At 37.6% G+C, this 15744-nt stretch overlaps 1 protein-coding gene across 1 annotated transcript; it reads right to left on the bottom strand.

The window, feature by feature from the left end:
- Nucleotides 1-437: 437 nt before the first annotated feature.
- LOC141429774 (uncharacterized) lies at nucleotides 438-12094 on the bottom strand. Its single transcript, XM_074090301.1, has 9 exons — nucleotides 11935-12094; nucleotides 10791-11027; nucleotides 9196-9406; nucleotides 7925-8287; nucleotides 6963-7148; nucleotides 6256-6377; nucleotides 3822-3983; nucleotides 2631-2801; nucleotides 438-1369 (listed from the first exon to the last, which is right to left on the bottom strand). The coding sequence occupies exons 2-9, from the start codon at nucleotides 10992-10994 to the stop codon at nucleotides 1079-1081; spliced, it is 1710 nt and encodes a 569-aa protein (XP_073946402.1). The 5' UTR covers nucleotides 10995-11027; nucleotides 11935-12094; the 3' UTR covers nucleotides 438-1078.
- Between the last annotated feature and the right edge of the window lie 3650 nt (nucleotides 12095-15744).

Genomic DNA, 15744 nt, shown 5'->3' with positions numbered 1-15744 from the left:
CGTCATGTACATTTTTTTTTATTCGACTGGATGGCAATAAAGCAAGAATTGCCAATTATATTGCCAAGAAAATAAAATTTGTTGTGTAAATTTTATTTTGAGCACCCTTTTTGGTAATGCTAGCTTTTATATTTTGTATGCCGGATTTTATTGGCCACGTATCAGAATATCGAAAATTGAAATATCGACGGTCAAAATATCGAACCTAGTCTACGAGTAGGTACTTTCGATATTTTGACCGTCGACTTTTTAAATTTGGATACAATACTAATTTTCGATTTCGATATTCAGATACGTCCTATTTCTATTATTTTTTAAGAATATAAAAAATCAAAAAATTAAAAAAAGCTTAACTTATGAATGCTGTTTGTTTATGTATAGGGACCATTATAAATTATTTTTCCATCATAAGATCCAGTATCACTTATGCAGCGTGACGATTAGCTTTTCGTTTTTTTTTTGTAAGAATGACTAAGAATGCTTTTACGTAGACGTAACACTAGCCTTTTTCAGAGTAGAGTTAGACTTGTATGATTGTGCAAGTTGTGTTACATTGCGGAACCGAAAGGCGATCGTGTAAGTTGGTCAATCGAATGCCGCAATGAGGGTATCTCGTGAGATTCGTCTGACAACTTTGATATCTGGAGGGCTACTACGAAATTCGAAAATCGAAGTTCGTATCGTACCGTCCCTCTCACTCGTATGAAATAATATAGCGTCAGCGGGACGGTACGATACTAACTTCGATTTTCTAATTTCGTAGTAGCCCACTGTTTCACGTTTGTGATTGAGTAAATAACTAAATGGGCCAATCGCAAGCAAGACTGTAACCTGTAACGTCAAACGTACGTCACGATACTAACGCCATCTAGCGATAGGTATTTCACCTGTCAAGAAACTCTCATTAAAGCAACTTGGAAGATATTTTGTGAGGTCTAAACGAGGCTTATCTAGCTTCAAGTCAGAACACTGATTATTTCAACCACTCTAATTTAAAACATACCAAACAAATCGCAGTTAACCTGATTCGCCTCTCCATTTTTAACCCTTAACCTTAGTTTTTAATATAAAACAATAATCACGTATACTTTTCCTTCAACTCTCTTCTCAAAATCTTCCCCGTTGAACTCTTAGGCAGACTATCAACAAAAGTTACATCATGTATCCTTTTATATTCAGCCACCCTTTCTTTAACAAAAGCGCACACTTCTGAAGAAGGTACGCTGTGTCCTTTCTTCAGTACTATGAAAGCTTTAGGAGCTTCACCATTGGTTTTGTGGGGAACACCTATGACTGCTGCATCGTCTACTGAATGATGTTCCCGTAGAACTGCCTCTAATTCTGCTGGAGGTACTTGGAAACCTTTAACCTGAAAACAGTGTAGAATGATTAAAAAACCGACGTACATTGAACAATGAGTCGGTCTCTCACACAGAAGTGTACGAGGACATACAAATTTAAAAGCCAGTAAAACATTGTTCTCTATAATATTTATATGAAAAAAACCAAGTCGTTTTTGATTCTTGCCAGATTTCATAATTCTATGTACATGAGAAGTACAAAATCTAACCTAACCTAAAGGGGTTAGGTTAGATTTTGATTCCTATGGAACACACACTTTAAAAAAAATATGTAGGTACATATATTATTTTGCTAACGTGAAATTTTGAAAACTTTTCAACTGTCACTACTATACAACAAGGACACCATTACCTCCATCTAATACCTTTAAAAAAGCAATTCTTATTTATATGGGGGTTTTCGGGGATGACATATCGATCTACCTTGGTCTTATCACTGGGAAAAAGCTTACTATCGAGCTTTAGTCCGAGCAAAGCTCGGTCGCCCAGGTATAGTCCTTTATATGATAACCACACTAAACGAGTTCGCTCTTTTCGTTCGTTTGTCGTATAAGTAATCAGACAAAGTTACCTTGAATTATTCGTAATTTGGTAAATTACGTACAATGATAATATAAATATCGTATGAAAATAATGATAATGTAATAACACTAATTTGATACAACCGCTTGCGGTCTTGAGTAGGTACACAAATGAACAAAAAGCCGCGCTGTTATCTAGCAATTTGCATTTACATCTTAATCCCTAAAATAAAGGGTAGTTAGCGAACTAATCAGCTGAACTCTGTCTTACTTGATAACCGAAGCGAAACCCTTTGAGTAGGCGGAATACGAGTATTAACAGCGTAAGAGAGTGAACTCACTCCGTACGCCTTTTATGAGAAAATGGACCCTTTTGCGAGTACTGCCAGTTCCAGAGATGCCTAGCAGGCTATGTGGGATGATGATTATGGGGATGATGAGGGAACATATCCACTAAAATCACTCTGGCGTTGCTCTCTCGTCAAGGTTGATATAGACGCCGTGGGATATCGAGGATTCAGATCACGAGAAATCGTTACGCCTGGCCGCTGTACCACAAAAGTTTAATTCAATAAAATTAATTTATTGAATCAGGCGTTACTTTGCGTTGGTCCATATCATACATTCATCCATACCATTACAGAGTGGAGGAACTGCATGAACAAATATTTCTTAAATTGTAGGACTTGTAACTTTTGTGGTACGCGGGGCTGGTTGTAAGGGTGTGAAATGGAGACAGAACCCTTACCTTAATAAGTTCCTTCAATCTATCAGCAATAGTAATGACACCATCATTATCACCGACAGCTAGATCACCGCTCCTGAACCAGCCGTCTTCGGTAAAAGTTTCTTTATTCGCTTTGTCATTGTCTTTGTAGCCTTTCATTACTTGGGGACCGCGTATGAGAAGTTCACCTTTCTGAAAACATTAATAACGTATGTTCACATGGGCTGTATACCTAGCAGTCCAAATATCACCGACGGCGTGAGCATTATGCTGAGCCAGTGTCCGATTCGCAACCGCAATGACACACTCTATCCTTCGTGCAGTCTCTCTATTTGTAATGATGTTGTTGTGTCTTGTGTTGTTGAGTATTTTTTTTACATAAAACTGTCCGTGATTGACCCCTATCTATGTTCTTTCTTCCTTACGCTTATTATCTTTACTTGTAACTATTTAACAGAATCTTTCAACTTGATTTTCACCCATTACCTATTACTCGTAGTTTACCTATCCTTTATCATTTTGAATTTGTTTGTTTGTTATCATGCCTTATCTAATGAACCGATTGCCATGATATTATGCATACATCATACTAGAAGACGACAGTAAATAAAAGGACATTTTTTTATGCGACGTTGATAAAGACCACGATAAAATTTTTACAGTAACCTTAGATAAAGAAACATTATCATTTCAAAGTCACCATTTCCACTCAAAAACGACGGAGCTAATTTTAATGAAACTTAGTTAATTACCATTTCGATTAAACTAGCTTTCGATAAAAATAACCTAACCATAAAAATTTCATTTTATCACAAGAATTTTCTGCTGACTGTACTTTTTGTTGAGTACTTGCATTGTCACCCAAACTACATTTGCATACTAAATTTCAAGCCGATGCTATTAACCGTTGAAGAGTTCCGTCCTGCGGAGACGATCCTGGCTGGACTAACAGAATGTTACTACTAGATTATTGTATTGTCACGCGATTTACATAAGTACGCCAAATTTCAAGTCAATCTGACTACTGGAAGTTGGTCAAATTTAACTTGCAAGATTTGATTATAGACAGACAGACAACGGGATAGGTGAAACTAAATAAAAGCTCGTAAAAATACAATAAAATCGATCCATCCGGTCTTGCGTCAATCGCACAGTTGTCGCAGTTTACTGCTAAAGTCGCCTAAATGTGTAAGCAGTCTTACATCAACCAACCTCATTAGGCCCTAATGTGTTAAGATCTTTGTCCACTATCTTGAGATCGGTACTGGGTAGTGCCACGCCAACGCACGCGTAGTTATCCAAGCCCTTAGGTGTCAACGACACGACAGGGGAGGTTTCTGTGAGGCCATATCCCTGACGGAAGTCGAATGTTCTCTGAAAATAATATAGAATAGAATGTTTATTATTTTAGATAATAATGATCCATTACAACTTGTTAGTAAATAGTTCATTAAAAATTTATATTCACGATAAACATTCAAACTAATTAAGTTAAATTTCATTATCCAATAAATTCAATATATTATAATCAGTTAGTTATTTAATAAATATACTTAAACAATTTGTTTTTTACATAGAACTGGACCCATTATAAAAACATTCTGTTGTGTAACATCGGACTTGTTTATCTGTGGTGGCCGTCTTTCACCTATGAGAGGCCCTTTTATATAACATTTACGTTATTCTATTCAATTGTCAATTTAATGTTTGGAAAAAATTGAAAATGGTGGCCATGGAGCTTTATGATGCGCTGTGAACATTTAAAGAGAAACTCGCTAGGTCACTTCAAAGCCACTTGTTTCCATGTTTTGAGTGAATATAATTATTTTCATTAAAAAAGAAAGTACTTATTTTTACAGACAGGTATTATAAGTAAGTGGTTTTCGGATTCTCTTCTCTACTTGTACTGTGTGGCCTTACTTACTGTCAAATTTTATAAGGTCAACTGGAAATATTTATCCTATTATGTAGTCGTTAAAATGGAACCGTGTATTATGTATTGTCCCGGAATACAATGGCGTTCTTTTTTGAAGTTCAGCGTGCCTTATAATTTACAAGGTTGATTTTCATCGCGACTGAATTCGACATAAAGTACATGAAAACATTGTCTATTGTACAATTGAATACCGTATGTAAAGTAAATTATGCATGTCGGAACGGAGGTGAATCATTAGCAGATTCTTAATTTATTTTTGTTCGATTCCAACGCTTTCGTTACTTTGTTCGGGTACTTTATCATCTCTAGCCTAAACACATTCCACTGCTGCGCACAGGGCTCCTCTCAGATTCAGAAGACTTGCGCTGTAATTCTCACACGAGCCTGGTGTGGATTGGGAACTTAAACCCTTGGATTGTTTCGCCGTTGCATGCAGGTTCCGCACTCCACCATGGTGGATGTTCCGGCTGTTGACGACGTATGTAGGTTTCCTTACGAAATTATTCTTGGTCCAAAAGCTTATGATAATTTTCAAAATTTCGTTTAAATTGACAATTTTGATTTGTATTCATACTTAATTAATTGTATTGTTGACATTTAATTTAATTATTATTATCCTTGTTGCGTCTTGTTTAATATTCAACATTTTTTGCGTACCTACTCTTATAAGGTAATTGTCATCATTGAGACTATCAACCTTATATACTTTTAAACATCTCAACATGAACATGATGTTATGCAAATAAAATAAATTTCATTTCATTTAATTTCAAGTACATTCTTCATTCACACATGCATTCTGAAAAACTATAAAAAAATTACAAAAAATGGAACCGACTATAAAACCCTTGAAAATATTTTTCTTGCACGACCCAGCAGGAATGGAACAATAGTCGTCTACCTCACCTACATACTATGGGTTTCATTCAATCCATCCTGCTGGGTCGTGCTGAGACACCGACTTCGAGCTAGCAGGTACCTAGTGCTAGGAAAATATTTTCAAGGGTTTTATAGTCGGTTCCATTTTTTTTTTTTGTTTTTTGGAGTCGGTTTTACTTTTTTATTAAAAAAATCTTTATTTCTCACTTTTTAGTGATTCGTAGACAAAGTACATCTCACAACGATTCCATGAAGCCCAAACACGGCTTAGTTACGTTGTTTTTTAACAGAGTTCCGTTGCCTACCTTCCGGCTTCAGCATCAGATCAGTTCGAAAGTATATTAATAATGATCGTTTATAGACCACCGAGCATTACTTAGCTTTGACGAGTTCCATTGGTCATCTACGGTCTTCTTCATCAGGTCCAGTTTACCAAATGATACTTTCTGAATGTAAATGCTTATTTTAATGCTTAAAATGCCAAAATCGCCATAGGCACTATAAAATTTAAGGTTTGCCCTCGTATTTCCTAGGATCCCATCATCAGATCTTGACTTGGTGACAATGGGACCACCTCAGAAGAGTACCCTTTCGAATAAAAAAATAATTTTGAAATCGGTCCACAATTGATTGAATAATCGGCGAACATACATTAAAAAAAATACAAACAGTGGAACATAGAACCTCCTCCTTTTTTGATCAGCCGCGATGCATTTCTTAAAAGGCCAACATTCAAAAATTCAGAAGTGCGCGTTCGGGTTGCAACTCATAACCTACCATTACCAATTAATAAGGCTTATCTTTGGTTTCAGAACCCCAAAAAAAAACTACCTTTGCTTTATCGAATAAACGCTCGGCGTCTGAGGCAGCCAGGGGAGCAGCTCCGTTGATGATTGTCTCCAGGTATTGGAATGTTGCCGGAGTACTGGCAGGGTGGGATGCCATCAGCAAAACTGGAAGGAAATTTATACGTTTAAAAGTTTTTTTTCTTAACCTAACCAGTCGTTGTCGTTCATTAGAACTGTCTAGTTGTTCTAGATGTTGACGGTCTGAAATCCGAATAAAAGAGGATTAGCAACCATCCTGTTTAACCCATTTCGTACCAAATTTAGTATGCTATATTAAAAAAATTTGGCCATACCTACTATGATAATTTAAATATATTAGTATCCCACCTTCGGACAGTTGGGAAAAAAATACTTTTCTTTTAACATCACACTCAATTTTGAGCCTTTGCACTGAGTAATATACTAGCACATGAAAAAAAACCCGTATCGTGTGTGTATGTTTTTTTTTAAATTATTTACTTAGTTAGGTACAGTTTTACATAATACGTTTTACAAACTTGGTCAACCTGGGGTTTTAACTTTCCGTGTGGGTTAAAGGGTAACTTAGTGTGTCACGTGTTACGTGTACTTCTCTACTCTTGCGATCGGCATCAACAAAGTTGACTGTGTACCGTAAAGTCATTTAAAATTTATAACTGTACATTTAGGTAATTTCACCATTATCACTGGTAGATATTTGGAGAAACTTACCAATAGGAGGAGCGACAAATATGATGTTAGTCTTGTACTTTTCTAACGCCGTAAGGAATGGCTCTGGCTGGAACTTGGCTAATGTTACCAGCTTGATCCCGTGTGACATCTTGTGGAACATTATAACGGAAGCACCGTAGATGTGGAAGAATGGCAACACTGACATCACTGCGTCTTGGTGACTGTCTGTTAAAAAAAACATTGAGTTTTATTTTTTTATTTACACCTACTTTATCAGTAACACTTTACAGTAGGTACTAAGCCTATTTAGTAATTAGTAATTACCAACTTAGAAAAGTTAAGAAACCCCCGACAATGTCATTTCAAAGTTTAATATCTCAAAAACAACTAAACCAATTATTATCAAATATATTGAAATCGGTCAATCCGTTTGAGAGACAGACATCACACATATATATGTATATCACAGACATACAGACAGGCAGACAAACAGATAGACAGACATTGGCGTCTAACTTATAAATAACACCTCTCTTTTTTCTCTAGGGGTTAAAAAGTTAAGGCGCAACCCAAACCAACGTATATGTAACCACCGTATATTTTACTCCACGCTGTCAAAATCGACGAACGAGACTCGGTGAACACAGATATAATGAGATGGCAAGGTGATTTGTGTTTAGTTTCCGGAGAGATTCGTTAATACTTGTGATGTAGAAGACACGGACTGCTCTTACTTCTATGAGTGCGAGAAACAATTTGAACGATATTACTTAGGATAGGCTACGTATAGCACAAAATTTTCGAGGAGATGCTTGGGGGAAAACCTATGTCTAGCAGTAAATGTCTTCCAGCTGCTATGTATGATGATGATGTTAAATTACCTTTGTTTCTTAAAAGGAACAATATTGGCGAAAACTTCATAACATTTAGTATCCTTATGCATACATTTAATGATAATTGCTTGTTTATTATAAACTGTAGTATCCCCTTTCTAACTTTACCTGTTGTCTCATTGTGTGATTTGATAATTGGTTCATTGATTTGATCACAGTTCGATACAATATTGGCGTTCGTCAACTGGACTCCCTTAGGTACTCCTGTAGTGCCACTAGAGTATGGTAGGAAACACAAATCCTTTGCAGTTCTTCTTACTTCTTTTAAACACGATAGATCAACATTAACATTTTCACTTAGTTCATTAAAAGCAATTGTTCCTTCTGGAACAGCAGTTTCATCTGATCTTATTACTATAATGGGAAGATCCAACTTGGCCATTTTCAGGGCATTTTTTACTACATCCGTTATTTCTGGTATCGTTACGATTATTTTCGCATTAGATGATGTGAGTTGACGTTGTACTTCGTCTGAAATGACAAAATAAATGTCTTTGAATGTTTTATAACTTACGTGTTTTGATGTTTTGATACGTTAGAATTTTATGCTCGATTTCAGATATCAGATCTACAGCTGTATTTGGAAACAAGATAAATCCTTGTTAAATCGATATTGCTTCATAAATATACATTATTGTTATATCATTGCGAGGTAGTTTTGAACGATGACAAAGAGGTTCGATTTTCAAAATTCTACTGATGTAACGAATGGGGTATTTACATACAAACCTTTTTAATTTTATCATTGTCTCGACATTATATATGTCCCACTACTGAGAATCTCTTATTAGAATGAGAGGCCTGCTGCTTTCGTTTTCAGGCGGGCCCAGTGTGAATTGCAAATTTTAAACTACCGTGAGACTCACTCATATTAAATATAATGACCAGGATAACTCACGTCTTAAATCGAGTTTAGCTCGACATGTTCCGCGAGTGCGCGTGTTGCAGCAGCCGCTGAGTCGCGTTGCTCCGAAGACGAAGGGCTACGGATTAGCCAGAAACATGTCGAGCTAAACTCGAATTAAGACGTGAGTTATCCGGGTCATTATATTTACACACATCATTGAATTATTTCACAGGGTGTCTAGTTTGCACATGAATATCGAAAAACTGAGAGGTGCAAGACCAGGCTCAAACCCCCAACCCTCTGCTTGAGAGGCCAAAGGTCAAACCTCTAGGATGTCACAACTTATTACTTTTTTAATAGAGTTAGATAATTGCCTGGCTTGGAAGAAAAGTTTCCAACCAGCCACCAAAACCATTTCATTTGTCTCGGCACAAATACGGTAGGTATGTTCTAAACAGATAACGATATTAAATAATCTTAAAGGATATCTGGTCCTCTTAAACTCTTATCTTTCTTACAAGGTAATACTTACGAGCAGTATAAATAGGATTAATGCTGGTTATAACTCCACCCGCACCGAGTATACCCATGGCAACAATGGGATAGTCGGGAATGTTCGGAAGCATGACAGCAACTGCGTCACCATCTTTGATCTTGAATTTCTTTCTAAGATTAGCAGAGAAGACGTTGGATAATTTGAAACCTTGCTCGTATGTGTAGCCACGACCTGTAGTAGCACAAACCTGCAAGTTCAAGAAAACAAATAGGACATCGACTGTTGTTGGATATAGGCCTCCTTTTTTATATAAAAGAAGGGGCAAACGAGCACACTGTGGGGTGACCCACAGGTCACCTGATGGGAAGCAATCACCGCCGCCGATGAACACCTGCCAACACGAGGGGTATCACAGGTGCGTTGACGGCCCTTTGAGAGATTGATAGACTCGTTTTTTAAAGATCCCTAAGCTGTACCGCTCCGGAAACATTGTCCCAGAAAGCTGGTTCCATATTTTAGTCGTGCGCAGAAAAAAGTTTCGCTTAAAGCGGACGGTGCTAGATTGCCAAACATCAAGGTGGTGAGGATGAAATGACTGACGCCTGCGCAAAGTATTAGTGAAACCTAGCTGCAGGCAACAATAAACCCTGATATACCACCAGTTGCTTCGGATAGGAGTGGTCTGCATTCACCGAGAACCCGCAGCTTTAACCAGGTTGTCAGTCCATCTCGTTGGTGGACGTCCTACGCTAGGCTTGCCGATCCGTTGTCTCCATTCGAGAACTTTTTGGCCCCAATGGCCATCTACTCCCCTTGCTAATACGATCTGCCTATTGCGACTTCAACGAATTAATTCATCTTGCTATGCGAGTCACCCTTGTTCTTCTACGTATCTCCTCATTTCTAATTCGATCCCATGGAAAAACCCTCTCCATAGGTCGCTGACCAGCTATGAGCCTATTGATAAAGCCAGTAGTGAAGCACCATGTCTCGCTCCTTATGACATCACTGGCAACGACACTGGTTGAAAATTTTCGCCTTAAAGCACTAAGGAATTTTGGATGAAAAGACGTTGCGGAGTTTCTCAAATGCAGCTCATCCAAAATAATCCATCTTATTAAGTAAATAAAGTAAAAAAAAACGCTTTTCGGAAAAAAAATCTCTAAAGTACCCGACATAATACGTACGAGTAGGAATATTTTGTTTGTTATCTGCACCTGTCTATAAACACAGTTACGCCACTTTATCTACGAATAACTGTGTTAATGTTAACTTTGTATTGCCGAAATACCTACTTTGTATTTTTGGGTACTAAAATGGGTTAAAAAAACAGTTCAGGTCGAAGTGGATGTCATATTTAAAAAAATATTAGCCTAGACAATGGGACTAAACTTGGCACCGTAGCTCTTACACGGGTGGACCGGTTTGAATGCGGTTTTATTTGAAAGCAGGGTTTCTAGCAATGGTTCTTAGACATGTTTCATCAAAATCGGTTCAGCCGTTTTTGAGATATTGAGCATTGAAGTGACAAAGTCGGGGGTTTTCCAATTTTTTGTTGCTTAGGTTATAGGTACTAGCTTTATTTCAAAAATCACTTTGCTGCCCATTTTTCGAGTGAAAAACACACTTACGCTCATAGTTCTTTCCGGCCATCTTTCCAAGTTTTGCCACACGTACTCGTACAAAGTGGTATTTGCCGTCTCAATTGGCTTGAAAGTCGACTTTATAATGCCCTCCTGGGTCCATGGGGAACCGCTTAGCGTCCTGAAGGATTTTAGACTGTTTTTCGTTGCGTTGAAGGTCCGGTTTGCGGTAAACAAACATTTGGATGCCATCTTTTGTTTTGTTCTCTAAATAGAATCACGTGGCTGGAATGGAAAATATTTGAAGATCTAAAATACACTGTGTGGAAATTACGTTTAAAGCAGGCCTCCTCTCACACAGTAAGCTTGGCTTTATTAATAGTATCAGTTTAGTCAATTCGATATAAGTAGGTAAATAAGAAATTTTGTCACCAAATTCTGAAATTTTGAGATCATCATTCACATAAACAAAATCATGTAGAATTGAAAAATTATAAAAATCTGGGTTATCATCGTCATCTCGGCCTATATCTATATTTGCAGGGCACAGGGCTCCTCTCAGAACGAAAGGGATTGGGCTGTAGTTCACACGCGGTCCCGGTGTAGATTAGGTACTTCATTGATTCTTTGAATTTCGTCGCAGGCGTGTGCAGATTTCCCCACGATGTTTTCCTTGATCGTATAAGCTCATGGTATATTACAAATGTTATTAAGATGGGATACCTCAAGTGCCAGTAATTTCACCGGCTGTCTTACTCTCCACGCCGAAACACAACAGTGCAAGCACTGCTGCTTTACGGCAGGATTAGCGAGCAAGATGGTGGTAGCAATCCGGGCGGACCTTGCACAAGATCCTATCACCTGCCAGGCACCTTACAGGCACACAGCCCTAAAAAGTAACTGACTGACTGAGTTTACATTAACTAGCTGTGTAAGCAAATCATATAGTACACGATGTGTAATTAAAAAGCATATTTGAATACAAAAGACACCTATAGGTAGCTTCATTCACGATGACGCGTGCCGTGGTTCTTATTACAAGGTCATTAATGTAAAATTTTGACAAAATCGTGCGTCTTCGTGTATGGCTCTAGGTATAATCGCTCGGAATTATCAACACACACGTCATAATAGACAAAATGGACTAATTAAATATGTCATTAATTTATAAGTATTTGTGTTTGATGCTCACTTGTTATATCCAATCAATTGTCACTTGTCTTATACTCCACAAAAACGCCACTCCTTTGTTTGTAAACAGATATATAAATAGTCAGTCCACTGCCATGCTACAAGTAATTTGTACGTTGTACAACCTTGGCGGTTGGTTACACACTGAGGCCTCTGTTTGTGGGTGCTATGTTTATCTCTGACGGTCGGCGGGTCGTTCTTATTTTAACCATCTAAACGAATAAAACGGTGTATTCTCGTTTAAGGATTCCGTCATCATTCCAGCCTATATACTTCCCACTGGTGGGCACGGGCCTCCTCTCAGATTGAGATTGCAAATAGGAAATCACACAGCATAAATATTATTATGTTACGGATCCAAGTGATAAATCCGCCATCGGTCATAATGACCAATATGAGATGGCAATTTGATAATAATTATTCAAAATATTAAATTGCCCGGGCATTGTATATAAGCAGAGTGATAAACATATCGATGGTGGAAGTCTCAATTGACGTAAGGGACAATATACCGAAAATCACTTTTAAACATAGAAAATTAGAGTTTTTTTTTTCTCTGTCGATTGGTAGTATTCAAGTCACGATACTGCCCTTACTTTTTCTGTTATCAACATTTATTATTTTAAAATAAAATAGCTTAAGGGACATGAAATAAAATATTTGAGCTGAAAAATGGAGCTGAAAAATTCAAAATATTAAATTGCCCGGGCATTGTATATAAGCAGAGTGATAAAAATAATATGCTTCATTACTATTATTTTTATGTTTGACATAGGTAAACATATATTGCAAAAAACAATAACACACCTATTGGCTCTAGAAATAGAGTCGTTTCAGTTATTTAGTAACACTTTATTGTGTCAGATATTGGTGCTCGTGACTTAAAACGGTGCTTTAAAATTGCTGTAGTAAAATTGTTGCAGTAGGTAATATTCGATCAAAACAATATTGAATATTTGATGCATGTCTGGCCCGACACACTCTTGGCCGGTATTCTGTCAAAGGCATAGTGTAATATAAATAATCATCGGTCGAGTAAAGAACGACCTATTATTATGCCATGCGGACGCACACAATGGTCAGTCACTCACACACTCACATGGGACTTAACGTACACGATTCTAATCAATTGACCGTTGCTCGTACATATTTAATTAATATATTATCGTGCAATCATCATCATCATGCCAGCCTACACACGTCCCACTGCTGGGCACAGGCCTCCTCTTAGAATGAGAGGGCTTGGACCGTAGTTCCCACTCAGGCCCAGTGCGGATTGGCAACTTCTCACACACCAGTGAATTGCTTCGCAGGTTTGCGCAGGTGGTCGTGCAATACGATTTACAAATGTGTTCGCTACATATAGGTAATCTATATATGCATCTCGTATTTCTTGTTAAAATTTTGATTTGGTTTAATAAATGTTTCGTAGGTAGGTACATAACACGCATTTTTCCAATGCACGACTAAACTATGGAACCTGTTTTTAAAGAACTGTATTCCCGGAGCGGTATAACTTGGGGACCTTCAGAAAACGAGCCTATCAATCTCTCAAAGGGCCGGCGACGCACCTGTGATACCCCTCGTGTTGCGGGTGTCTATGGGCGTTGGTGATTGCTTCCCATCAGGTGACCCGCATGCTCGTTTCTGCAAAGCTGATTAAATTAAACAAAAAATAATCAGCCAAGTGCAAGTCGGACTCGCGCACCGAGAGTTCCGTACTAATTTATGAAATGAAGTGTTAGAAAAGCCCTGCTTCGAAGAAAAACGTACGCAGCGTATACGTACGTATTTTTGACAGACAGCCATAAGTACATTATTTAGACTGTCCGACTTTTTTTATTGGTTGTGCTTTAAGAGCTACTTTAATAGCAAATTTCAAGTTTCTAGGACAACTGGAGCACCCTATAGGTTTTGATTTCCCAGCAATTTGTATGAAAACACCTTTTTAACTTGAGATTGCGTTAACTTATAAGTTTGATATTAATTTTAGCTTAATACTTTCACGTTTTTTCAGAACAAATGTTTTAACAAACAGACGGAATTCCTGTCGAAAATAAAATATTTATTTTAATATTTTGATACGGGTTTCCGATCACGGGCCCATCTGAAAGGCCTACATGAGGCCGAACCTAACATAAAGAGGTTTTTGGTATCATATAATATAAATAAGATAATGAAGATAATAAGATATGAGGTCTATCTCCTATTACACCATGAGGATTGCGGATGTGCTAGCGTAAGTCCTTAACAGTTTGCGAAACTATTTCTAGGCAGGAAGCAACACGGACTTGCTATATGGGGTTAGCTGTGCTAGGTTTTACTGATTTAAACAGAAGTTCTTTTACTCGTGAAATCAAATTTGTTACGGAGCACGTCTAAGTAACACCTGATTTTGCATGTTATTTGAAGGACAATAAATCTGCTACCGTTTTATGAAATGACTAAATTATACCTCGTAATATCTAAGAAGCCAAGCTAAGCTGAAGTGGGACTGGGCCGGACATGTCTGCCGCATGCAGAGGCAGACCCAAGAGGAGATGGCGGGACGACCTGAGCGTTTTTCAGCTCGATTAGCAGGTGCATGCCCAGGACAGGGAAGAGTGGAGGAGAAATGGGGAGGCCTTTGCCCAGCAGTGGGACATAAATACAAGCTACATAAAAAAATATCTAAGAATTCGAGAAAAGGAGGATACAGCAGTGCCGCTTTTTTGTCTCTACTTGGCTGAGGTGGTAAAAACTCCATTTATTTTAAAAATATCCGTACCTATGTGTTTGAGATCTTCAAAATAAGGAACTTAAAGAATTTCTTTGCTCATCCGCGACCAAAGAAAATCTTTGAGTGAGCAAAGAAATTCTTTTAGTTCATTGATATGGAGCTCCGCAAAGTAACGCCTGATTCAAAATAAGCCTTTTCGAAATTACCAATGACCATAGGGCTGGTGCATTTCTCGCCCAACGTATTGGAATCACGATCCAGCGCGGAAATGCAGCCAGCCTTATGGGCACTCTTCCTCAGGGACAAGACTTGGGGGAACTGTATATCGTCCCCGTAGAGCGAAAAGTCACTAAGTCGTATTTTGCTGTTTTGAGATACGGCGGTTTAAAGTTGTGAAAATAAAAAAAAAATCTAACGTTTTTTGGCGTGATATATTTATCATAATTATGGTCTTGTCGCAAAGACATAACGCTACGGCATAAGCTCCAACTGCCAAATCGAATCAAAAAGTTCTATTTTCCTGGTAATTAGCGATAATTACTTTTATCTCTTAAATTATGAACCTAGATGTCAGTTAGTGATTTTTCGACTAGAGTTAGTGAATTGTCGCTCACTTTTAAAGTATCAAGTAAGAAAATAACTATAATTAGTTAAACTGTTCCTAAAATTTTTAATATCAAATTGATTTTATTATAATAACTATTCACATCTGAAATTTTGATAATGTAAAGAAATTCAATAAAACACAGTAAGTAATTAAAAAATAAAGTTTATTGCTGGTTTTTTTTTTTAAAGGTTATTTAGGACCATTAAAACAAGAAAAATCGGTCAACCTCCGTACAATGCCTTAAAAACAAATAGTTCAGTAATAACTTTGTGTTAAAAATTCTAATACAAGCTTTTTGTTGGCGGTACTTTTTGCCCCTGGTTACCAAAAGTAGGTAGTCGTCAAGACGAATCAAATGAGCCCAAAATTTCAAGTGCCTAGCTATTACGGTTCAATAGATAGAGCCCTGTGACAGACGGACGGACGAACAGACAGGCAGACAGCGGAGTCTCAGTAATAGGGTTCCGTTGGCACCCTTTGGTACG

Source organism: Choristoneura fumiferana, chromosome 7 (genome assembly GCF_025370935.1).
Source record: "Choristoneura fumiferana chromosome 7, NRCan_CFum_1, whole genome shotgun sequence".
In the NCBI taxonomy this organism is placed as follows: Eukaryota; Metazoa; Arthropoda; class Insecta; order Lepidoptera; family Tortricidae; genus Choristoneura; species Choristoneura fumiferana.
Note: the sequence above shows the minus strand (reverse complement) of the source record. Positions and strands in the feature narration are given on the sequence as shown.

Excerpts from the sequence above, each read along its gene's own strand:
- LOC141429774 (XM_074090301.1), bottom strand. The coding sequence starts at position 10,994 with ATGGCATCCAAATGTTTGTTTACCGCAAACCGGACCTTCAACGCAACG. Across the intron at positions 6,378-6,962 it reads ATTTGTCGCTCCTCCTATTG|TTTTGCTGATGGCATCCCAC; the intron begins GTAAGTTTCTCC and ends ATTTCCTTCCAG. Across the intron at positions 3,984-6,255 it reads GTTTATTCGATAAAGCAAAG|AGAACATTCGACTTCCGTCA; the intron begins GTAGTTTTTTTT and ends TATTATTTTCAG.